The 24,906-nt window shown below is 47.1% G+C and overlaps 1 protein-coding gene across 1 annotated transcript in view; it reads right to left on the bottom strand.

The window, feature by feature from the left end:
* Positions 1-1,174: 1,174 nt before the first annotated feature.
* The window catches only part of RERE (arginine-glutamic acid dipeptide (RE) repeats), a 613,476-nt gene continuing 589,744 nt past the window's right edge, over positions 1,175-24,906 (bottom strand). Inside the window, exons 13-23 of the mRNA XM_006885779.1 lie at positions 11,263-11,425; positions 9,936-10,028; positions 9,348-9,547; positions 8,075-8,236; positions 7,518-7,631; positions 5,911-7,265; positions 5,596-5,818; positions 4,229-4,949; positions 3,136-3,282; positions 2,452-2,632; positions 1,175-2,204 (exon numbers count right to left, since the gene is read on the bottom strand). Of these exons, the coding sequence (XP_006885841.1) occupies positions 2,171-2,204; positions 2,452-2,632; positions 3,136-3,282; positions 4,229-4,949; positions 5,596-5,818; positions 5,911-7,265; positions 7,518-7,631; positions 8,075-8,236; positions 9,348-9,547; positions 9,936-10,028; positions 11,263-11,425 (3,393 nt within the window). The 3' untranslated portion in view covers positions 1,175-2,170. The remainder of the gene's footprint in view (positions 2,205-2,451; positions 2,633-3,135; positions 3,283-4,228; positions 4,950-5,595; positions 5,819-5,910; positions 7,266-7,517; positions 7,632-8,074; positions 8,237-9,347; positions 9,548-9,935; positions 10,029-11,262; positions 11,426-24,906) is intronic.

The following is a 24,906-nucleotide window of genomic DNA, read 5'->3' as shown; positions in this document are numbered from 1 at the left end:
GGAGGTAATGAAGGTCTAACTGAATGGTAGGCATGTTGCTCTACCAAAAAACCCCAAACCAAAACACAAGAGATGGGAGAGCAGGCAGGTGGTGACAGCATGGGCATCTGGGCCCCACAGGAGCTACAGGGAGACGTCCTCAAGCCCAGAGGCTTGTGTGGTGCCATCTCAGAGGCAGGAGAACCAGCCACACTGATGGCCACCACCACCACCACCACCCAGAGGGAACCCTCCCGCTTTCCTGCCAACATGTCTGACAACCAAGGGATAATCAGAACCTGTCTCCCTAAGGAACTAAAATTAAGGCAGCAATGGAATAAGAACAAAACGAAAGGAAAACTATAACCATTTTTAACAGACAAAACAATTCTCTCGCTGTCCCAAATGAAACCAATCACGGTGAGAAGAGAAACTGGAAATGCCCCTGATGCAGGATTTGAGTCCAGAGCCTGAATCTGAGCCAATACCTGCTGATTTCTTCCTGCCCCCTACTCAGCTGGGGCCCAGGGCTCACCTCACATTCACTGACCCACAAGTACTCTCTCTTGTGGTCTGACAATTCTTGAAAATGACCACCATATATAAGAGTTCACAACCTTAGAAGTAGCCCTCAAGAGTCTGAGAGGAAAGGAACGGAAAAGGTTCTGTCTGGGAAGAAAGCGTGTCAGTGGGTGCACACATGTCAGGCTCGTTTCCCTAGCCCTCTAACTGGGTGGAAGTAGCACGTCAGCAAACTGAAAGGAGAGGCTGGCTCCCCTGCGCCAGCCAGCCATGCTCCCAAGGGTCTACCCCTTGAAAAACGGAGCCTCTCCATGTTGGATGCCTGCTTTCTAACTCCACACTCACAGCTGGGACTTGTGCTCCTAACCCCAGAAGGAAGCCTTAGACTGAAGTGGTTTCCCAGGCGAACGTGGCCACCTGCTCCAGGGACAGAAGTGCAAGCCACTGTCCACAGCACATTGAGGGCTAGGCCTTCCTGTGCTCACAAGTGGCCTTGGTCTGTGGCAAGATTTACTACCTTGAATGCAGACTTCTATCAGGTTCCTTTGGCAGACATGCGTCCTGGACTTTTCTTATACTGTGTTTCTGGTATGGAATCATTTTTGAAAATGATTATGCAATAGTATTACTGAAAGAGAATTCATCCAGAGCAATCAAACATGTGCAGAGAAACCTACGAGGAAATCTACAAGACACACTTAAACATGTGCTTTCTAGCCCGCAAAGAAAGACAGCAGGGGGAAGAAAACGGACACTTAACTCCTGCATGTCCGATGCAGAATGAAAGGGGTTCATTCACTGTACCAGATGACTGCGCCACCGGCAAAGCACACCCTCAGGACAGACAGACGTGAAAATCAACGCAGCCAAACAAAGACACAGCAGGTAACACTGTCCCTGCAAACCCCTGGGTGCTCACTGCTGGGCCTGTGTCTAGTCCCAAGCTTCTGCCCACTTGTAATTAGTTAACGCCCATCTGCTCCCTTTAATTAAAGGGATAATTATATATAACTTTTTATTAAAAAATCAACTCTGTATTCTGTCAATAGCTGGTAGGAATTCACAATCAGTGACATGGCTGGAAAAAAATAGATCAGAATAGTAGTTTGTGGAAGGAAAAAAAAGGCTGTTCTAAAATTACTTATTTACAGACTTAAAAAGCCATGCTGTGGAACTTTCTCAAATTATGAAGATTTCCTACAATGTATTAAAATAAAAGATTTCTTAAAAATTATAGTTATTGGACTTCAAACTCATAAGCCACCTGTCTGCAAACCTTGTGGGTTTTGGAACACACAGAACTGAGTGTGTCTGCACGCACAGTGAAGGGTGTGAGGTGGGTCCTAGCGCCTACTGAGAAACTAAGGAAGGAAAAGAAAACTAATGTGGAACCCCACGACTGCAGGGAAGGTTTGTGGATGGTCAGTCCAGGCCAGGACGCACTAAGTTTCTGGGGACTGTCATGCAGGGAGACCTAAACAGTCTCGAGGAATCCTCTCTACAAACGAACACTAGGATGCCAATACATTTTCAGTTGTGGGGTTTTTAAATATATAAAGAAATCTTTAGAAGATATTCTTTTGCTTTTGCAGCTCCTATTGTATGGAAAAAGTCCCATTTCTCCCCATTCCCGAAAAGGGGTTTCCACAGCCAGCATTAAATAAATAACTTATAACTGCTTGTCACCTTCTTTCTTCAGTCGACTGGAAAGGAAAAAAAGGAAAGATCTCGGTATTACACCTGGGCAGGAATGGAGGGTCCCCAAGCCTGCCTAAGTAGCCCCCTGCACAGCTGACTAAACTTTTCTCCCTCCCTCCGGGGTGAGCACTCCTCCCAGACCCTCACAGGAGGAGCACCACAGTGGGTGGTGACTGTCATCAGTGTGAACCAGGGACCAGTAGATCACATGCTGCTTCCTGGGAAGGAGGCCGTCTATGGTCTACATCTCACCTGTAATAATCTTCCTGACTTGGTAGGTGCCCACCATGCATGTGGGGGTGTCCATGTAACCACTGCTGCTCCATGGCCAGTCTCTGCAGCTCGGCTGACTGGGCGTGCATGGCCTGCAGCTGGTGGGCTGCTGACATGGGGGGTGGGATGGCCCCCGGCAGGTCTCGGGGGTAGGGGGTGCCTGACAAATATACAACAGCTTCTTCAATGGAAATGTTGGGGTGTGGTGGGCCCCAACCACAGGGAGGATGACTAGAGTGATTAAGAAAGTGTCTGCCCTTTATAATAAAGGGGTTATAACAACAGAGCCCCTTGCTTTCCTCTGTCGTGACTCCCCAAGTGAACAGGCTCCCTTTTCCTCCTCAAGCAGACAAGTCTTTTCTCCCGAGCCCAGTAATTCTGATTCTCCCTTTTCACATGCTCATCTTCCTGGCTCCCAACATGCTGGTTTGTCATCCACCCAGCCCCACCCACAGATGGCAGCTCTCAGAGGGCAAGAGCTGGCATGTCCCAGGCACTCAGGTGACGCTGGTTATGTGTGTGAGTGAACACGAATGAATGACCAGGGACAGCAGCAGACCAGGCTACTCCCCCAATTCCATAATTAATCCCCACCCATGCCCCCTCCATGAATCACTGAAGGTATCCCCATGGTCCCTGTGAGATCAGCAGGTTAATACTTACCAAACACTGGATGACGGAGCATTTCGTGCTCATGGGGTGGCTGTCCAAGCAGAGGGTTGGGGAGGGTACCAGGGGGGTAAGGGAAACGAGCCAGGTGCGGGCCGGCAGTCAGGGGGTCAACCAGTGGGTGAACAGGGCCTGCAGAACCTATGAAAGGACAAAACCCAAGATGCAGGTGGCATCTGTCTTGGGGGCTCGGCATGCAGCTCTCCTTGGGTGCGAGTCTCGATGATGCCCCTCATTAGAACTGGATCCAAGTGCCACATGTCTGCCCACCACCCTGACCTACAGCGGCTACTTCTATAGTTCACCTTCAGTGAACACTCTAGGGGGGAGCCGAGAACTGCAGGCTGGCATTCTGTCCCCTCAGGGCCATGCTTGTCTTGACTGTGGAAGGCCCAGCACTGCACTGCCTGCCTGGCCTATGCCCAGGTTCAAGTATCCTGCAATTCCAGGACCCAAAGAGTCACAGAACCTGTGCTGCTGGCAGGCGCTTAGCTCTGCAGACGCCCCCTGCTGGCAGCAAACCTCTTCTCAGGAGAATCACCTTGTCTGCGGCCCCAGCACCACATCCTGAGTGCTCCGCTGTCCTGGAGATGGGGTCTCCCCTACTCTTGCTACATTCTGTTCAGCCATACCCATGGTGGTCCTTGACAGCCCAGCATGCTCTGGTCTCAGACCCTTTGCTGCTGCTTTCATGGCCTGGAATCACCCCTAGCCCCCAACTGCATGCAGACTTGTCCCTTCACTGGCGCAGCCATAAGTTCTCTGTGGCCTTTCCTGCAGATCGTGGCCCGGCCCTGGCCTTGTCCCAGGAAATCCAGGCCTCTGCAGCCCTGACAAACTTCTCCAAGGGGCCTAGGCTGCCCAGCACAAAGCCAAGACCCAAGCTAAAGACAGGACAGCTGAGCCCAAGGGACCTCTGGGGACTTGCACAGAGAGAATCTAGTATTCCTAGGTAGATAGTGACTACAAGACCAGCAACAAATTGTATGTTAATTTAGGAAATTCTCTCTGTCCTTTGAGAATGATCCAATCTCTGGGTGGGTTCCTGCCCTCCCCAACCCCTGACCTCCTGCACTGAGTGACTCACCTTGATGGAGGGGGTCCTGCTGGTGGAGGTGGAGGTGAGAGTGGATGTGGGAGTGCTGGTGGTGGTGTGGTGTCACATTGAACATCTGCAGTCGGGCCAGAGGGTCGCTCGTCAGCGAGGCCATGCGTTCGGCGTGAATCCGTTCGGCTGCCAGTCTATCAGGGTAGCTCATTTCAGGCCGTAGCTGGGGGCCTGCCAAGGCCAGTCTCTCTCTCTCCAAGGGATTCAGGCCCGGGTGGAATGAAGCAAAAGGGTGAGGGCCAGCAGTGGGCGGGATGGTGAGGGCACTGTGCCTGGCGAAGTGCTCCATGGGGTTGGTGGCTGGGTGCAGGGGGTCCAGCTCCGGAGGCTTCACCTCAAAGCCTGGCTTCATCCTCTCCCGCAGCTCGCGCTCCCGGATCTCACGTTCTCGGATCTCGCGCTCCCGGAGCTCCCGCTCCCGGATGGTGGGGTCAACGTTGTAGAGGCCAGGCATGTGGTAGGCCAGCAAGGGGTCGGTGGGGTTGAGGGGCATGTAGAAGGGGTGGTTGCGGTTGGTGGGTGACATGACATGAGGCCGTGCATACTCGCTAAGAGTTCGGAGGGCAGGAGTGTCTGGCCCAATATAAGGGGGCACTGCGGCAATGGTGGTTGGTGGAGGCTCGAAAGATGGCCGCATGTGGCCAGGACCACTGAGCTGGGGGTCGCTGAGGCGGCCTTCGTGTGCTGAGCTGGACGCCTTCTGCTGCAGGAGAGAACAGCATGAGCAGTGTGTGCCACACCACCTGGGAGTCTTTCAGAGGTGAGCCCTACCGTGCCGTCTTCCTGTTCTATGACCCATTCTGAGTCCTGGCTCTAAGTTATGGCTCAGACCCACCTTGATGTCCCCACTAGTCTATCTGAGACGATGCAGTGAGTGTTGAGTGAGAGGAGATTGAGATGCAATCTCAGTGCAGGGGAGAGGAGCACAGGACTTAACAGGCCTGGGACTTCATTGGGGAACCCCTCTCCCCCAGCTGAAAAGGTGCCTGGTGAGGCAGGCAATGGCAGGACTGGGAGCGGCATCCCTTGTGGGCCTGGTTCTCCTAACTCCTCTCTTTGCCACTGTCACATCCCTGAAGTAGAAGGACAGGCCCTTTCCTGAAAGGCCCAGGTCTACCCCTCCCCTCTAGGCCTGGGCCAGTCATGGCTAAGGGGCATCTGGGGCAAATGAGGCCCAATGCTGGCTCCACTGGGTGAAAGGCAGACAGGCTCAAGGATGTGTGCACCCCCAGAAAAGCTGACTCAGTGAAGGCTGCATCTCTTTGGCCTCCTCTGACACATGGGAAACAGGGTCTGGACACCTCCCTCCCCCGCGCTGGGTCCCAGCCCAGGATACGAGGACTCACAGCTGCACGCTCAGCTTCCCGCTCACGCTCGCGTTCTCGCTCTCGTTCCTTCTCCTTTTCCTTTTCCCGCTCCCGCTCCTCACGGGCTTTCTGCTCAGCCTCCCGCTTGGCCTTCTCAATGGCCTCCTCTCTCTTCTTGGCCAGTTTGGATCCCGCCAGAGGCATGAAGTACAGGTCTGTCCGTGCACATGAATTGTAGCCCCGGTCCAGGTGTTTGTAGAATCTGAGAACAAAATGTCTTACGTCTCTCACTGTGGGCCCTTGCCAAGGCCTCACCCACTGGCTCTCACCCACGGCAGACTTCCACGGTCATACCTGGCTGACTGGCTGGCATGGCTGGGGGTGTCCACCACAGTGGGTTCTGGGGATGGACTCCGTGGTGGGGGTGGGGGGCTCTCAGGTTCTTCAGCTTCATCCAGAGCCTCTTCCTTGATTTGAACAGTAGGAAGAGGGCAGGATGCACCCCCAGAGATGTTGCCCCCTGAAGAAACAGCAGTAGAGCAGGGTGGCTGGGCCGAGGTGCCAGTTCCTGCAGGTGGGGTGGAGGTGGAGGGGCAGGCCGGAGGAGTGATGGAAGGAGGACCCCCAGGGACAAAGGGGTGCTGAGTGAATGAGGGCTGTGGGGGAACCTGATGGAGGCCTGCTGGGGGGTGGGGAGCAGCAGTGGGAGGCAGGCTCTGGCTCTGGGTCAACACAGGGGGTTGGGCAGGGGACGAGGGCAAAGGCTGGCTCTGTGGCATGAGCTGCAGGGGTGGAGGGTGAGCTGAAGGGGGGTGGTGTGTGGACAGGGAGCTCAGAGGCTTCAATGCTGGCGGTGGTGGCAGGTTGGCATTCATGGAGAAAGGGGAGGGCCCTGAGAGGTGAGGTGGGTGCTTGTGGGCCTGTGGTGCAGGCAGCTGGGGAATGGGTGTAGTGGGTGGGGGCTTGATGTGCGGCATGGCTAAGGGGGCTGGTGGCAGTGGCTGCTCACGCGGGGGCTGCTGGGACTGCAACACAGCCTGAGAGGCTGGGAGCTGCAGGGCACTGTGGGAGTGGGCTGCTGTTTGAGAGGCCCCTAGTGGGGTCTGGCCTTGAGTGGCCTGAGGAGGGAGGCCAAAGGGCTGTGGAGGGCCTGGATGTTGCAGCAGGGGCCCAGCCTGCAGGCTGTGAGGCCCGGGTGGACCTTGACTGTGCAGAGGGGGTTGGGCATGAGGCTGGGCTGCAGTCTGGCTAGCTGGCCCGGTCAGAGGCTGCAGGGGAGGATGTGGTGAGGGCAGCCGCTGAGGATGCAGGGCAGGAGCCTGCTGGATATGAGTGTGGGGAACAGGTGCTGTGGGAGCTTGTGGCTGGTTTGGGGGCTGGGGGACTGAGGGAGATCCCTGGGAAGGGCCTGCAGGAATAGAGGGTGTGGGCCCTGGAGGAGGCAGCTGGGAGGCTCCTGGTGGGGCCGTGGAGGGAGCTGGGGCTGTGCCATTGGGAGCCTGCAAGGCTGGGGCCTGAGCCTGTAGCATCTGCTGCTGGGCTGAGGAGTCTGAGTCACTCTCGTTGTCCTGGGGGCTGGGGATGCTGGGAGACGTGCTGCGATTGTCCTGGTCGATGTCTTTGGGGTCACTGCTACCCTCATCATTGACACTGCGACTGTCTGAACTCTCTCCTTCGCCTTCAGATGGTGAGTTAGGCCGGCTGATCTCCTAGGGCCAGGGAAAAGAAGGATGCAGGTTGTAGGACAGCACTCTGCCCAGCACTGCTAGCATCAAGCAAACAAGAAAGGCTTATTATGCAGGGGAAGCAGCAAGGTGGGCTCTACTCAGTCCTAGGCTGTAAATTCTAGCTATCCTAATGGGAGACAGGGCACTGCCATTCTCCAGTGAGGCTCTAGGCTAGGGTTTTCAATGGGCATTAGCTGCCTGCTGTGTTCAACAGGGCTCAGCTGAGAAACTCACCTGAGTCTTGGTTTTCTTGGAGTTGGTCCTGTCAGCCTCCTCTGTGTCTGAGGCTACCTTCTCCCGCTGGCGCTTGGTGCTTTTAAGAGGCGATGAGGTTTCCTCCTTAACCTTCTGCAGTGGGAAAACCCACAAGAGAAAACATCAGGCCTACCAGTCTCAGTGAGACATCGGAGACAGCTCAAGGGCCTTCTGCTCCCTCCTTCTGAGCTTAGTTTCAGAAGCAAGTTTGCTCTGGCTTAGCAGGACTAGGAGGGAACAGGTATCCAGGGATTGAAATCACGTGACTTTAGAATGAGGGAGTCTTTCTGGTCACCTCCTGTGGAAATTCGAGATAAGAGATGCCTCCCGGAGAGGAAGAAATGGAAGGTGTGTCCACGAGGAGCACATATAGACACCCTCTCTCCAGGCCCCAGGGCTCCCATCTGCAGCCCTCAGGCCAGAACAATGCTCATGGACGAGAGGGACTCCACTAAGGGGCTGCAGCCCAGGGTTAGGCAGCTGGACACCAGCTCTAGCCTGCTCAAGTTTTAACTATGCAGTCTTCAGAGCCTCACCTTGGCTGATTTCTTCACTGTCTCTGATTTACTATCATTGCTGGAAGTGCTGGCTGCACTGGGTGAATTCCGACCACTGGAGCGGATGTCTTCATTGATGGGTGATGTGCGCCCATCAGGGCTGGCTGGCTGCTTCTTCCGACCACTGCGTAGTGTAGACATCTGCCGCCCAAATAGGAATCTGGTGAGAGTGGATCCCCAATCCCCATGGGGGCTCACCTGAGCCCAACACATATGCAGAGTCTACTTCCCCTGGCAGCAAATACAGCACCCTGGCCAGTGGCCAGGACCTTGCCTCTCCTTTGGTGTTCCAGAGGTCAATGTGGAACTAAGGGAGGAGGTGGGGTAAATGTGTGAATTCACAGGAGACAATAATTCTCAAACAAAAGCAGCATCCCAAGGGATTGCCCTGAACGATCTCAGCTGAAAATGATAAGCCTGACTGAGGCAGGAGGTCAACCAGGGCAGTGTCCTCTCCAGGGATGTACTCTCATAATGGCAGTGTGCACAAGCCATCTGTTTCTGTTTACTACCATGTACCATGTACTACCTACTCCCTTAACCAAACGAAACCAAACCAAACTCTTGCTGACCATCTAACAGGATGGGAAGTGGCCCACAAAGATGAATACACCAGATAATGTCGCTCAATTCCTACAAACCACTATGTGTGTAAAATCTCAACAGCTCATAGATTGTACAGTACAATGCTGAATGCTAGCTCACCAGGCTCCTCCTGGATGAGCAGGGGCTAGGTTGATGGGCAAAAACAGCTATGATGGGGCATTAGGGTCCCCCAAAAAGTGGACAGTCTCATCTATTGCCAGAGAAGCCCTAGGGAGGGATCTGAAACAGCCTCTTTCCCCAAGGTACTATCTTATTTCCAACCTGAAAAATAATGTCTCTTCATTGAAGGGGCCATGCAGTGAGTAAAAAATATACCAAAAGTTTAAAATGAAAAGAAATAAATGAATGAATGAATAGTAAATAAACCCAGGAGTTTACAAGATTAAAACAGCAAAGATAAACTACACTGAAGGGACTGGCAGCTTGAATAGAGGGTATGTGAGAGATTACCCTGGGCCAGAGACCCAGAGTGAAGTGCAGGATGTCCTCTACATCCCAAACTAACACCTTCTGTCAAATATTATCTCTTCTTGGGGCCTGTTTCTTTACCTAAAACCAACCCTCTTCTGGTGGGCACGGCCTCTGACAACTGCTGCGTTGGGGCAGGGGAGGGTGCTAGATGGTGGAAGGACATGCAGGGACTCACCGAGCCACGACTCCGCCTCGTCCTCATGCTATGCTTCCCACTGAGTCCATCGTCTTCCTCTTTGACAGGTTTGAACATAAATGGTGGGGGGTCCACTGGCTTCTCGATTGGGGGGAGTTCACCGTACTTCTTGAAGTGGATGCGGCAGTCTGTGCACAGCAGAATGTTCTCCCGGCCCCCGTGGTGCCAGTCTTTGGAGGCTGTGTGAGGAAGAGGAGGGTCGGGTGCCAACCTTGGAAAGCTCAGTTCAATGACAGAACCACAAGCACTGGGCTTGGACAGACACCTGTTACTAACGCGACACAGTGCTGAGGTGCTCCTGCTCTCTCCCAATCCGCAGAGCTTCTGAGAGCCTCATACCTCATGGCTGTGGACCCGGATGGAATGGGCAAGCAGGCTCTCAGGAACCACAGGCCCCAAGCTTGAGCGAAGCCCTCTTACCTACTGGTTAGTCCCCAATGTGGACTGCAGAACAGGGAGCAAGGCCATTAAAGACCTTCTGTTCCCTCAGCCCTGAAGCAGAGGGTCCCTCTGCCCAACCCTCTCCCTCTTCCCCGTCCCTCCCCAAAAGGCTGGGGAAGCACTCACTGGTGGTGAAACAGTGGCGGCAGGCGTATCCCTTCAGCTCCTGCTCACTATCCTCACTGTCGAAGTCATCCTCACTGGCTGAACTCAGGTCCACTGGGCACAGCGGGCACAAAGGAGGAGAAGGCGCATGAGGATCAGCTGAGAGTGGGCGGCCACACTGTGACCTTTTGCCTTCTCTGCTCTGAGCCACTCGTCAGAGTAGAACTGAGGCAAGTGGAATTCATGAAAGACCACTCTGAATTCCTGAGCGTCAGTCAGCAGAATGGAGCATCTGCATATAAGGAGAGAACTCAAGGGCCTGTTCTTGAAGATCTGGGGAGTACTGTGGCCACATCAGCATCACAGGACAATCAACACGGATGTCCACAACTGGGTCAGTTTGAAAGGGGAATGTGTACCCAAGACGCGTTCCTGCCTCACGACCAGGCACCCTGCAGAATTCTCCCTTCCTTGAGCCATGCTCACAACCAGTGTTTCTGGCTGTTTGCGCTTGTGACATCAGTGGCCCTCAGATGAAGGGCCGTGGCTTGACAAAACTGCAAAGCATGATCTCTGTGTCTAGTTTTCTGGGGGATGAGGAGGAGTCATGGTTGGGCTTCATTGTTTTTCAGACTGAACAAGAGCTTAGAAAGCACTGGTTTCTTCTCAAAAAAGAGACAAATGTTAATGCGACAATAATACAAAAACATGTAAGAATCAAACAGTACAAACCTACTAGAAAATTCTCTTTAGCTCAGGCCAAGGCCAAGACTTGTACTTTTGTAAAAAATTAAAATTAGCAGTCCATTTCCTTAATCACTTGGCCACCTTGTCCATCTGCTATTATCTAACAATGAACAAATGGGAATGGAAATCCAAGTTCTTTATAAACTTACAATAAAATCTCAATTAAAAAAAAAAAGTGAACTGGGACAGAGGCAAGGGAGGAAGAGGGGTAAAATGTGCAACAATGAATGAATGAAAATCCAACTTTTCTGTAAACTTTTGTTAAAATCACAATTAAAAAAAATTTCATTAAAAAGAAAATGCTGGAAAAAACCCATAAAATTTTGGATTTGTTAAAAAATTAACATGCATCAGCAAATGTAAAACAAAACAGAATTCTCTCTACTGGTGCCAAATCAGTGCTACCTATAGGTCATGCCTGAAACGCAAACCCAACAGGTGCACAGTACATACCCTGATCCCCTGAGCCACCAGTTCCAAACTCCACTCCTCTACAAGGCCTACACTGCAAAGCCACATGTGTGTCACGCACAGTGTGTATATGGCCATGGACAAAAAGTCCCCCGCACACTCTGTGGTTCAAGACCTTACTCCCACTTACGGAATTCACTAGACGGGGGCCTGGAAGGCGTGTTAACCGGAGTGGATGCTGTGCGGGTCTTAATCCTCCGGAACACGGCCTGCCTGCGATGCCGGCGATGGGCCCGGGAGCTGGCTGCTTCAGGGGTTTTCTTCCAGTAGTAATAGAAAGTGATTAGTTCCCCCTGCAAGACAGAAGGGCTGGTTGTGAGCTCAAAGAATGTTCCATCTTCTACCAGGGTTAGCAGGGTAAATACAAGCAACAGTTCACTCCTAGGGCCATGAGCTGCCCAGAATCTGTGCCAGTACCCCAGAGAATAAATGCTAGACGTCAAGAATAGTGACTGGTTCAGCAGCTATCTGTGGGGTACCTACTATGTGCCAGATACTGCCACTGTCCTGTTCAATGAGTCACATCAATAAACATGTTATTGTTGTTGTTATGTGCCGTCGAGTCGTTTGCGACAATAAACATGAGAAAAGAAAAAACCTCTGGCCTCATGGTGTTTACATTCCAGCCAAGTGAAAGTACACAGAGGATGTGGTCCCAGTGAAGTCACACTCGAGAAGAAAGTAACAGTTAATCAGACTACCCAGGAAAAAGTAACTAAAAAACCAAAACAGGACTCTTCAGACCAACCAGAGAGTCTAAAACAGAAAGTGCCTTTCCTTTTATTGTTGCAGTCAATACTATCAGTTCTTGATCATATCTTACCTCCTAAAATGGTTGACTCTAACCAATTGTTTTTGGCACAGTGCCTCTGTATTCGTTTCATTTTTTTTGACGCTTCATACATCACTTAATATTTAGCTACAGCATCTTTCATTATTGCAACATCTTGTTGTTAGGTACAGTTGAAATGACTTTGACCCACAGGAACTCTATAAACAACCAGATAGAAATCTTGCCCAATCCTGCTCCATCCTCAATCTTGGCTACGCTTAAGCCCAATTGTTGCAGTCACAGTGTCAATCCACCTCATTAAGGTCCTCTTCTCCTTTGCTCACTTTCTACTTTTCCAGGCATAATGTCATTTTCCTAGGACTGGACCTACCTGATAACATGTGAAACGAAGTCTCATTATCTATGCCTCCAAGAAGCATCCTGGCTGCACCTCTTCCAAAATAGTTGAAATCTGACACTTCTTACTTCCATTCTTTCAGCTTGAAAATTGCTTAGGTATTTTTTTTTCCTGTTTTATTTCCAAGCTTTTGCACATCTCATTCTATATTCTCGAGCTGTCCTTTGAAACCCCCTTTTAAATAGCTTTACTCCAAATTTTAGTCTCTTCTAACATCTATTTTGATCTTTTATTCTTTTTAATGACTTACCATGCTCTTCTTATATGATAACATCCCACAACTCCTCTAGCTTTCTGATTATATTTAGCTTTTCTATCACCTTTTTTCAGAGAGACTTGATTTCTACATATTCCAGGAGTGAAGTCCACGTGTATAGTCAGAGCTTTTATTCTGGGGAAAAAAAATTATTTCCAATCAACAGCTCTTTGGTCTTGCAAGATAATCGTAGGCAATGTCTATTTCTGGCATCATTTCTATCACCACTGATGTATCTCCAAGGCTGTATTTTCCAACTACTGGTCTTTTTTTGTTTCAAATCCTACCTTACTGAAGGCAAATAGAAGAGCTAAGAAGAAAGAAGGCAAAGACCTAGATTCGATCATGTCAGAAAGACAAATAAAAAAGCAGCACGGATACCACTAGAATCTCTTACAATTGACAAAAACTCCCAATCATATAGAAAACACTTGGAGAGGCAGCAGCCTTTGGACAACGACACCAAGTAAGCTGGCAGAGAAGTGAGAATATTTCAGATGTAAAAATGACTTCTGCAGAGCAGGAAATGTATGCATGGCCAGGGAGAGGGCTGGAAAAATATCACTGCTGGATACCTGCCTGAGTATTAGTCTAGGAAGTGAGACTACAGCTACCATCAGCTCCTTGAAGGGAACTTCTGACACTTCCATAATCCTTCCATCATCTCTTGGTACCTTCCCAAGCATCCATTAACATTCTAGTAACAGTTTGGGTTTGAATGAAAGATTCTTTCTTGCCATGTAAAAAGCTATCCCTCAAGCTCAGGTGAGCCCTCTCAGTCCCATCTCTGTTCAAACACTAGCTTAAAATCCGGAGATTTTTCCATGTGAGGAGGGGCTGGGCTAAACTCAGGCTATAATGACAAAAATGTGTTATGACTAGAAGCTCCATAAACAAAAATTACCAAATAATCTATTGCATCTCTCATTCCCCAAGATGCAAAGTATTTCTCAGTCTGAATTTAACTTATTCCTCTCTGTATGTCTCAAAGCACAAAACTGGCATATGAGTCAAGAAACTTTCCCAGCTTCCTCCTCTTGCCCTAGGTGCTTGTAGACAAGGAGTGAAAGGCACCAGAAGGGAAGCTGCTGGAGGGTCCCATTTCTACTTCATGCCTGTGCTGGACACCAGAAAGAAAGGCCATCAAAGAGTTCTAAGCAGAGGAGGGACCTGAGCAGCTTCCATTTTCAAGGTCTACTCTGCCTAGTGGGCTGAAAGCAGATCAGTTAGACAGCTACTAAAATGATCCAGGAAACATGACTATACCTTAGCCCAACTGCTGGCAATAAAGGAAACAGTAAAAATGGTGGGTCTCTCGCCATATTTTAAAGGTAGAGATTTAAATATGGATTAAATGTGTGCTATGAGAAAAGGGAAGAGTCAAGAATGAGCCCAAGATTCCTGGCCTGAACAACTAAAAGAATAATATCAGCCAAGTAGGCTTTGGGAGAAAAGAGCAAGAGCCAGGTCTGAGACACAAGGTACAGTGCTGATCTGGCATCCTGGTGAGCAAGTTGGAATATGAGCAAAGTTCAGAGCAGAGAGATGCTTAACCCTCTCCACTCACTCCCCTTCTACCTGATAAGGCTATGAACAGACCTAACTTTTCCCTCTCCTCCATTTAATGCACTCCTTTGTCTCACTAGGTCAGTTTGCTGAATGATACCTCACAGGTCTAATGACTGGTTGGCCCTCAAATCAAGGTAAAGAAGCCACAAAATTCAGATTCTCAGGCCACTATGCTAAATCAGGTTTAGAAAGTACTATCCAGTGGAAACCATCATACCTGATAAGATCAAACTCAAACCAGGAAAAGATAAGATTTGCCTGTGAGCTAATGGCCACACAATAGGCTCCAAAGTCAGTGCTTTGATCACCAGTGCACAATGGCTTCTAATTTTCTCAGTCTCTCATTCAGGTGATCATTTATACACTGTATAAATGAGTGGTGGTGTTGTGTATAGTAGAGTTGGAACTAACCCACAGATGATCCTTGAGCAGGTTTTCACAGGCAGTAAATTGCACAGGAGACTGCCCACCTCTCGCGCACGGAGCAGTTAGTTGATTGAACTGCCTGCTCTTAAATTATCAGTGGAACTCTTTATCCACTAGGCCACTAGTGCTCCCTAACAGACTCTGAAAACCTGCTGAAGGGCCATTTGTAAGTCAATTCCAACAGGACAGTACACAATAACAGCAACAAGGAAAAGTTGCTGAACTAAAACTGACCTGGTTCTAGTGTTCCTACGTGGAAACAGAGAACAGAAGCCAAGGCAAGTCCTTGCTGAAAGCCCTTACAGTACAACTGCCCTGATAATTCTAAATAGCTTTTGTCTATAAAACAACTACCTCACCCAGAATGTTTTAAAATTATTTTTAAAAAGAATTTGTAGGTTTAAAAAAAGAGAAGCCAAAGTTCAATGAAGCTGAAAGACTGGCCCAAGGTCAGAGATCAGATTAACCTCCACCCCACACCCCGCCCCCCATCCCCTAACCATCCTCCCTAAAATGTTTGTGAAAGTTTCAGGTTCAAAACTTTATATTGTCTGTTAGTGTATGAAAAAATTGCAGCATGGAGACGAAGATCTAATGAGGTATCAAAGCATAAAGACCTTTCTCTGCAGGAATAAAGATGTAGTTGATGACAAAATGAAATAATATATATTTAAAAACAGACCAAGGAGATTGGGGCCATTAGAATTTCTCATGCACTGCTGGCAAAAATGTAAAATGGTCAAATAACATTGTAATACTTCTTGGCAGTTCTTACAAAGTTAAATTACATTCATTACAAAAACTACTGTTGTTGCATTATTTACTATTGCAAGAACATGGAAACATGGATGTACAACCAGAAACAAACAGATTGAGAAGTTCTGGTACATTCACATGATGAAATACTACGAAGCATGCAGGAGCAATGATTTTGTAAATTACGACCTGACTTGGGAGGGACTGGAGAGCATTATGCTGAATGAACTAACTCAGTCCCACAAGGACAAATACTGTATATAAAACCATTATTGTAGACTAAGTATGAGGATCCAAGCCAGGGGAGTGGGGTGAAAATAGAGAGGTGAGGATGGAGGGGTAGGGTGCTAATCATAGGGCTGCACAATTGGATGTGTGGGTGGGGTGAAGGAAATGGGAAGGATCTTCTGAGAAAAACAATGTATTCAAAGTTTGTAAATACATAAGAGTAATATAAAATTAAAAATAAATCCAGGAAATTAAAAGACGTATTGTGATGGGAGAGTCTACTGTTAGGGACCTCTCCAAAGTTCTGAAGAGCAATGGTGTCACTCTGGAGACTAAGGTGCGTCTGATACAGGCCATGGTCTTTGCAATCACTTGTCATGCATCAGAGAGTTGGAAAATGACTAGGGAGAGTAGAAGGAGAATTGATGCCTTTGAGTTGTGGTGCTGGAGAAGAGTATTGAATGTACCATGGACTGCTAAGAAAACAAACAGATTCATCCTGGAGAGGGTTCAACCGGGCAGCTCCTTGGAGGCAAGGTTTCTGAGGCTTCGTCTGACATACTCTGGACATGTTGTAAGGAGGGACTGGTCCTTGGAGAGGGACATCATGCTTGGTAGGGTGGAGGGACAGCACAGGAGGGCAGGAGGGGAAGACCCGCTATGAGGTGGATTGATTCAGTGACTGGGGTAATCAGGATGGGTGTGTCAGAGGCAGTGAGATTGGCACAGGAAAAGCCAGGGTTTAGGGCTGTTGTACATAGGGTCGCTATGAGTCGCAAGCAACTCGATGGCACATAACAACAACAAACAATTGCTGTTGAGTTGATTCCAACTCATAACAATTTCCAAGGATGTAAATCTTTATACTTTCAAGAGGCTGGTGGATTTGAATGGCTAACCTTGCTGTTAGCACAGTACAAAACATGCTATAACTCCACATTGACAATGTTCTTTCTGCTATGTATTGTCAAGTTGTAACAGCCTCTAGCTGACCCTCCAATGGGTTTATTAGGGGCTGTAAATCACACAGGGCAAGACTTCACATCTTTTTCCTGCAGAGCTCTGGTAGATTTGAACTGCTTGCCTTTGGGTTAGGCCTCTAGAGCTCCCCTACATTTCCTATATGACACACCAATTCCATTTCTAAGTATTTACTCAGACATAAAACATCTACATACAAAGACTTTTCCATAAATGTTCAAAGAAACATTTTTTAATATAAAAAACCTGTAAAACACCTCAAATGCCCATTATGACAAGAATCAATGAACAGTTTATGGTATATCCACTAACAGAGTTATCACTGAGCAATTAAAAGGAACAACCTTAGTTTGCAACAATAGTGAATCTTAAAAACATCACAGTGAATGAAAAAACTTAAACATAAAAGAATACATATGGCATGTTTGAGAAAAGGCATAAAAGTCACAAAACCCAAATCAATTACTTGCCTAGGATTAAAAGAAGAGGATAGGAGATAAGGAACTCTCTGTGGATAGAAGAAATTTTTTTAAGTAATAGGAATGTTTGATAAAGTAATCAATTTGTTCCCATTCCCAAGAAAATGACCCAACAGAATGTGGACATTATAAAACAAAAGCATTAATATAACATGCAAACAAAGTACTGAAGAGCATCCAAAACCAACCAGAACTGTATACTGACAGAGAACTGTCAGAAGTTCAGCCTAGGTTTAGAGGAGGCCGCAGCACCAGGGATATCACTGCTGCTGTCACATGGATCCTGTCTGGAAACAGAGAATGCCAGAAGAATGTCTATTTGGGCTTTATTCGCTATGCAAAGGCATTTTACTGTGTGTATCATAACAAATTATAGCTAACATTGAGAAGGGAATTCCATGCCCATCTAGACCAAGAAGCTGTTGTGTGAACAGAACAAGGGAATACTGTATTGGAATATTGTAGGGTGTAAAGTCAAGAAAGGTGTGTGTCAAGATTGTGTCCTTTCTCCAAACCTATTCAGTCTGTATGGAAAGTAAATCATTCAAGAAGCTAGACTCTTATGAAAAATGCCTTATCAGAATAGAAGGAAGACTCATCAACAACTTGTGCAGATGACACGACTTTGCTTGCTCAAAGTGAATAGGACTTGAAACACTTGCTGCAGAAGATCAAAGACTACAGGCTTTCATATGCATCCTGTCTAAACATCAGAAGACAAAAATCCTCACCATTGGGCTGATTAGGCAACATTATGATAGATGAAGACTGAAACTGCTGATGATTTTATGATTTTATCTTGGAAAAAATCAAAAGAAGTACTAGAGAGAGGAGGTAAAGGAACTCTCCAAAGTTCTGAGGAGTTGGATGGCAGTTTGAAGATAAGTTATACTCTTTTTAATTACTTTCTAAGCATCTGAGAGATGAAAAATGGATAAGGATGACAAAAGAAAAATCAATGTTTTTGATTTGTATCAAAAGATTTCACATATTCTAAGGACTACCAAAAGAACAAATAGTTCTGTCATGGAGAAGGTGTGGCTTGAGTGCTTCTTAGAAGCAAGGATGGCAAAGCTTTCTCTCACATACTTTGGGCATACTGTTGTGTTAAGTATGACTCACTATGAACAAAAGATCTAAACTGTTTATTCTGTGCCATCCTCACACTCCCTGACTCCCTGACCCATTGCAGCAGTCACCATGTCAATCCACCTGACTGAGGGTCTTCCTCTCCTTTGCCAACCCTCAACCCTTCACAGTATCATGTCCTTCTCCAAGGAACAGCCCATTCTAGCAAAATGCCCTAAGTATGTGAGGTGAAGCCTTATCATTCTTGCCTCCAAAGAGCACTCCAACTCCACTCCTCTCTCCACATGTTTGTTCTCCTGGTTGTCCATGGATGTTCAGTGCTCTTCTCCAACACAACAGCTCAAAAGTGACAATTCTTCTTCTGTCATCCGTATTCATTGTCCAGCTCTCAGATGCACAAGTAATCAGAAAGACTATGGCCTGAATCAGACACACCTTAGTCCTCAAACTGACATCATTACTACTCAATAATTTGGAGAGGTCCCTAACTGCAGGTTTTCTCAGTGCAATGTATGTTGTTAGGAGGGGATATACCTTGGAAAGGGATATCATACTTGGAAAGGTGTAGTCAGTGAAAGAAAGGAAAACTCTCAACAATACAGAATGCAGCAATGGCCGCAGCAATGGGCTGTGAAATCTGTTAAGAGATGATGAGGATGGTGCCAGATAGGACAAGTCTCAAATCTGTTGTTCATAGGTTTGCTGTGAGTCATACTTGTGTCAAAAACCTATAACAACAACGTAGTTGGCAGGTGAGCCCTGGTTGATGGGGCTGCTGCTAATATGAAGGATTGGAGATTTGGGTAGTTTCCTCCTGTAAGGACTTCAATCTTCAGAAACACGATAGAGGACTGCTATGAGAAGTAATCAACAGTTGTCAAGCCCCAGTGATGGAAACAACTGTCAGTGAAAAAAGGGTGGCAGTTCAAAACCACTGAGGGATACCTTGAAAGAAAGGCCTAGGAAACTACTTCTGAAAGATTATAACCATTAAAAATTCTGCTGAGCATAATTTTACTGTGAAATATATCAAAGTGTGCCATAAATTTGTCAGAATCAATTCAGCAACTGATTACTTTTTTTTTTTTGGAGGCAGTAGCAGTTTACAGTTGTAAAAAACCTCAAACTATTTAAAGTAGTTGCAGTTTTATGGTATATAATGGATACCTCAATTTTGTTTTTTAAAAAAGGAAACAAATCCAGGCCAGGTTTTATTAGCTGCCTCTCAACCACTATAATGTCTACTAAGGGATTAAGCATTGGAATGGAGTGAAGCTAGGCGGATTAGAAGCAGCATATTGGTGACTGCATGGGTGGCTAGGTCTTGAGCACAAACAAAAGAACATGTTGGGGAAGGCTTTGGTTCTACAAAGAGGGAGTGAAGCAGCTCGTGGCCTTGCCAGGGATGAAGTCAACTGAACTTTAATCAAACATGCATAGTGTGTACTACAGAGACCTGCCGCACATAAATTCAAGGAACAAAAGCTGTTGCAGAAATCAATAGCTTACTGAAACATTAACACAGGCAATCATTGATCAAAAGGCAGCTCCACAAAGGCAGCCTTGCAAATTACCTCCTGCCTTTGCTTGCAAGCAAACACCGAGGTATAAATGTTGTCGACATGAATGGCCTATAATGATCATTTTGTTCCCAGTGATCTCACCTCATCTCACAACAAGGGCTCACAGTCAACACATCTTACATCTCGGGACTGTAATTGCACACAGCATGATGAACTAAACTGGTTTAGTGCCTGGGCAAAGGAGGGAAAAGAAAGGGCAACTGATCCCTAGTTGAAGCATTACGGGCTGCAGATCCTGCCAAGGGAAGTGCTCACCTCCATCAGTACATAGTTAACAGATTCTCTTGCTCTTGTTCTCCCTCCAACTGATTTCTTCCCCTACTTTTTTTTTTCAGGGAGGGAGGGAATGGTAGGGGGAGGTGGATTTTTCCAAGAAGCCACAGACAAGAAAGTACTGACAACAGTACTACTTTGGCTCCTGGACCGAGACAGCAACTTCCCTCCCAGGCACGCATTCCACATGGCAGAGGTCCTGAGGTCCTTTCCTTGGCTCTTCACTCAGCCAAAGCTGGAATAGGTTTCTCTGATTTTTTACTTACTTACTTACTCACACACACACACACACACACACACACACACACACACACGGTGGGAGGTGAAGTGGGGGTGGAGAGTAGGAAGAGAAAAGAAGAGCCACAGAACAGAGCTTGATCTGGGTGGGATAGGGCAGAGGAAACAAACGTATAGGAACAGGAGGAGAGCAGAGATGGAGTGACAAGACTCCTGATGCTTGTGTCTCACAGGTCTCCTGGGCTTTGCTATTTGTAATTACTAGGAGAATACTGTCCTGCTTGTCCCCCACCATTTTCCACTGCCTACCTGTATTAGGCTGTGAATTCATCAAGTTCATTTATAGAACCCAAAATACCAGAGCAGACCTCTGTCAGCAGCTCCCTGTACCGCCCATGCTACTGGGCTACCAAGGCTTCCTACCCTCCAGCTCACTGTTTTAAGGCAATTTTGCAGGGCAAGTTCAGTGGGTTCAGCTAGGTTTAATTCTGTTTTACCTGGTTAACAGCTGATAAGCCATATACTCCAGTGGTTGAGTGGGCCCCCACTGGGTGTATGCGCACATGTGTGCATAGCCATGTGTGTGGGCTGAAGTGGGGAGCTGTGAGCCCACTGCAGGAGACAACCTGCCACTCTCAGCTCTCCAGCTCAGCGGTCCCAGCACACAGGGTCAAGATATTTGCAGTTTGCCATATACTAGCAGGCTTTTCCCTTCAGATGCGAGAGTAAGTGTTACATGCAAATGCAAGTACACACACCTTTTAATTCTGTGCACAGAGCATTGTTCTTTGAACTTTCATCCTTACAACATAGTTCTACATGGTAGAGAAGATGCCTGGTCCTATTAGCTACGTTAAAGATGGTATTGGAAATGCAGTCTTCTACCTCCTTGCGCCTCTAGATAGAAATATGTAATGAACATGAATAATGCATAAGCAAATGGAGGCCTTGATTATGGTCCCTGTACTGAGCACCAGGCAGTGAGCACAAGGCTCTGCAGCAAAAGGCAGTGGTCACCCACCAATGACTTTCTACTAGTGAGCAAAAGCTGCAGTTAATTCCATCTTTACTATAAAACTTCAAGAGATATCTTTTCTGAGCTAAGCAGTGCATGGTAAAATGGGCAGCTCATGCATAATGGGATAATAGATACTGTGTCTTTTGGAAGCTACTTTACAGAATATTTCATCGAGTTCCAACAATTTTGTTTCCAAGCTTGACTGTTCATTTTGATGACAGGATGGGTTGCCTATTAGAACGATGGAACAGGATCTGTTATGTGGCACTCAACTGATACACCTACCCTCAGTCTAGGGTAGGTGGCAGAAAATAAGGATGACCAAAAAAGAATTGATGCCTTTGAGTTGTGGTGCTGGAGAAGAGTACTGGACTGCCAAGAGAACAAGTCTGTCTTGGAAAAAGTACAACCAGAGTCCTCCTTGGAGGCAAAGAGGATAAAGCTTCATCTTTCATACTTTGGACATGTAGCTGGATGAGGCCATTTCTTGTAAAGGGACATCATGCTTGGAAAGATAGAGGAATGCAGGAGGAGAGGAAGACCCCCAACAAGATGGATTGACACGGTGACTTCATTAATGGGTTCTAGTGTATCAGAGATGATAAGGATGGCACAGGATAGGACAAGGCTCAGGTTGAGTGTTCGGTCACTGTGATTTGTATTCAACTCAACAGTACCCAACAACAAGAGCAAACATCTTAATTCCTTAAGACATATAATTAACTGTGGAGTCCCTGGGTATATTGGGTTGCTTTCTGAAAGGTTACAGGTTTGAGTCGACCAGAGAGGACTTGTAAGAAAGGTCTTGTGAAAAAAAAAGAAAGAAAGAAAAGAAAGAGGAAGGGAGGGGAGGGGAGGGAAGGAAGGAAGGGGGGGGGAGAGAGAGAGAGAGAAAGGAAGGAAGGAAGGAAGGAAGGAAGGAAGGAAGGAAGATAGATAGATAGATAGATAGATAGATGGGTCTTGTGATCCCTCTTGAAAAACTGTTGTTGTGTTGATTGTCTTGAGTTGAGCATGACTCATAGCAACTCTATGAACAAAAGGCATGAAGCCCTTCTACAACTAACATTTATCAAAGTTCACAGTGTTTCCTGAGGCATGTTGATTAGGAAGTGGATGCCACTCCTGCTTCCAAGCCTATCATAGAATGTTATTGGTTGAGTTGCTTAAGATGCATAGCGACCCTATGTACAGGAGCTCTGAACCATTCCCTGTCCTAAGCCAACTCTCACTAATTCTGACACACCAACCCACATTGCCCTAGTCACTGTATCAATTAATCTCATCTGGGGTATTCCTCTTCTGCGCTGTCTGTCCACCCTTCTGAGCATGATGTCTTTCTCCAAGGACCGATCTCTCTTGGCCACATGCCCAAAGTAAATGAGGCAGAGCTTCAAAATCCTAGCCTCCAAGGAGAGACAAATGGTTTCACCATCTCCAAGACAGACATATTTGTTTTCTTGGCAGTCCATGGCATGTTCAAGACTCAATTCTTCTTCTGTCATCCTTAGTCACTGTCCATCTCTCTGAAGCATAACAAGTAACTGAATAGACCATGTCCTGGATTAGGTGCACCTTTGTATCTAGACTGACATCATTGCTCTTCAGCACTCTGGAGAGGTCCATGACAGCAGATTTTCCCAGTGCAATTTGCCTTTTGATTTCCTGACTGCTAGTATTAAGAGAGTTGATTGTGGATCCAAGCAAGCTGTAATTGCTAACAACCTTAATCTCTTCTCCATTTATTATGGTGCTGCGATTTGGTCCAGTGGTGAGAATATTTGTCTTCTTGATGTTAAGCTTCAATCCATATTGAAGACTACAGTCCTTGACCTTTTGCAGCAAGTACTTCAGGTCTTCTTCACTTTCAGCAAGCAAGGCTGTGTTATCTGCATATCACAGGTTGCTAATGAGTCTTCCTCTACTCTTGATGCCACACTCCTCCTCATAAAGCCCTGCCTCCCAAATGATCTGTTCTGTACGTTGTTGTTGCTGTTATGTGCCATTGAGTCACTTGTGACTCATAGCGACCCTATGTACAACAGCCCTAAACCCTGTCCTTTCCTGTGCCAATTGTGCTGTCTCTGATACACCCATCCCAATTACCCCAGTCACTGAATCAATCCACTTCACAGAGGGTCTTCCCCTCCTGCGCTGTCCCTCCACCCTACCAAGCATGATGTCCCTCTCCAAGGACCAGTCCCTCCTTACAACATGTTCAAAGTATGTCAGATGAAGCCTCAGAATCATTGCCTCCAAGGAGCTTCCCAGTTTAACTCTCTCCAGGATGAATCTATTTTTCTTAGCAGTCCATGGTACACTCAATAATCTTCTCCAGCACCACAGCTCAAAGGCATCAATTCTCCTTCTACTCTCCCTAGTCACTGTCCAACTCTCTGATGCATAACAAGTGATTGCAAAGACCATGAACTGTATCAGACGCACCTTAGTCTCCAGAGAGACACCATTGCTCTTCAGTACTTTGGAAAGGTTCCTAACAGCAGATTTTCCCATCGCAATATGTCTTTTAATTTCCCAGCTACTGGTGTCAAGAGTGTTGACTGTGGAGCCAAGCAAACTAAAGCTGTGAACAATCTCGGTTTCTTCACCATCCATCCTGATGCTTCCAGTTGGTCCAGTGGTGAGAATCTTTGTCTTCTTAACACTGAGCCTCAATCCATATTGAAGGCTGCAGTTCTTGACCCTCTGCAGCAAGCGCTTCAGGTCCTCCTCAGTTTCAGCAAGAAGAGTTGTGTCATCTGCATAACGCAGATTCTAAATAGATCTTACACCAATCCTGATGCCACAATTCTCCTCATAGAGCCCAGCCTCCCGGATGATCTGTTCAGCATACAGGTTGAAAAGGTATGGAGACAGGACACATCCCCGGTGTACGCCCTTCCCAATTATGAACCATGAAGTGTTTCCATGCTCTGTTCTGACGACTGCCTCTTGGTCCAAGTACAGGTTTTCACATTAGCACGATCAAGTGTTCTGGGATTCCCATTCTTTTCAGAGTCAGCCACAGTTTGTTATGATCCACATAGTCAAACACCTTTGCATAATCAATTAAACACAGACATTCCTCTGGTACGCCCTGCTTTCAGCTGAGATCAATCTAACATTAGCTACAATATCCCTAGCTGTTCTGTATACAGACTGAAAAGGTATGAGGACAGGATGTATCCCTAACACACTCCCTTCCTTATTTTGAACCATGCAGTGTTTCCTTGCATAGTATAGGTTTCGCAGAAGCACGATCAAGTGCTCTGAGATTCCCATTTTTCCTCAAGGTTAGCCACAATTTTTTGTAATTCACACAGTAAAATGCCTTTGCATAGTCAATGAAACACAGATACACATTCTTCTGGTACTCTCTGATCTCTGCCAAGATCCATCAGACATTGGCAATAATATCCCTAGTACCATGAGCTCTTCTGGTAGTTCTCTGTCAATGTACTGTTCAAGTCTTTTCTAGATTACCTCCAGCAGGATTTTGCTAGTAATATTATTTTATAATTTCCACATAATGTTGGGTCAACTTTTTTTGGAATGGGAATAAATATGGATCTATTCCAGTCAGTTGGCCAAGGAGCTGTCTTTCAGATTTCTTGAACAACTTGGTTAGCACATGCAGGGCAACATCTGTTGGCTGAAATATGTCAACTGGTATTTCATCAATTCCTGGG

This window comes from Elephantulus edwardii, unplaced genomic scaffold (assembly GCF_000299155.1).
Source record: "Elephantulus edwardii isolate Elephantulus edwardi_28Jun2011 unplaced genomic scaffold, EleEdw1.0 scaffold00045, whole genome shotgun sequence".
NCBI lineage: Eukaryota > Metazoa > Chordata > Mammalia > Macroscelidea > Macroscelididae > Elephantulus > Elephantulus edwardii.
Note: the sequence above shows the minus strand (reverse complement) of the source record. Positions and strands in the feature narration are given on the sequence as shown.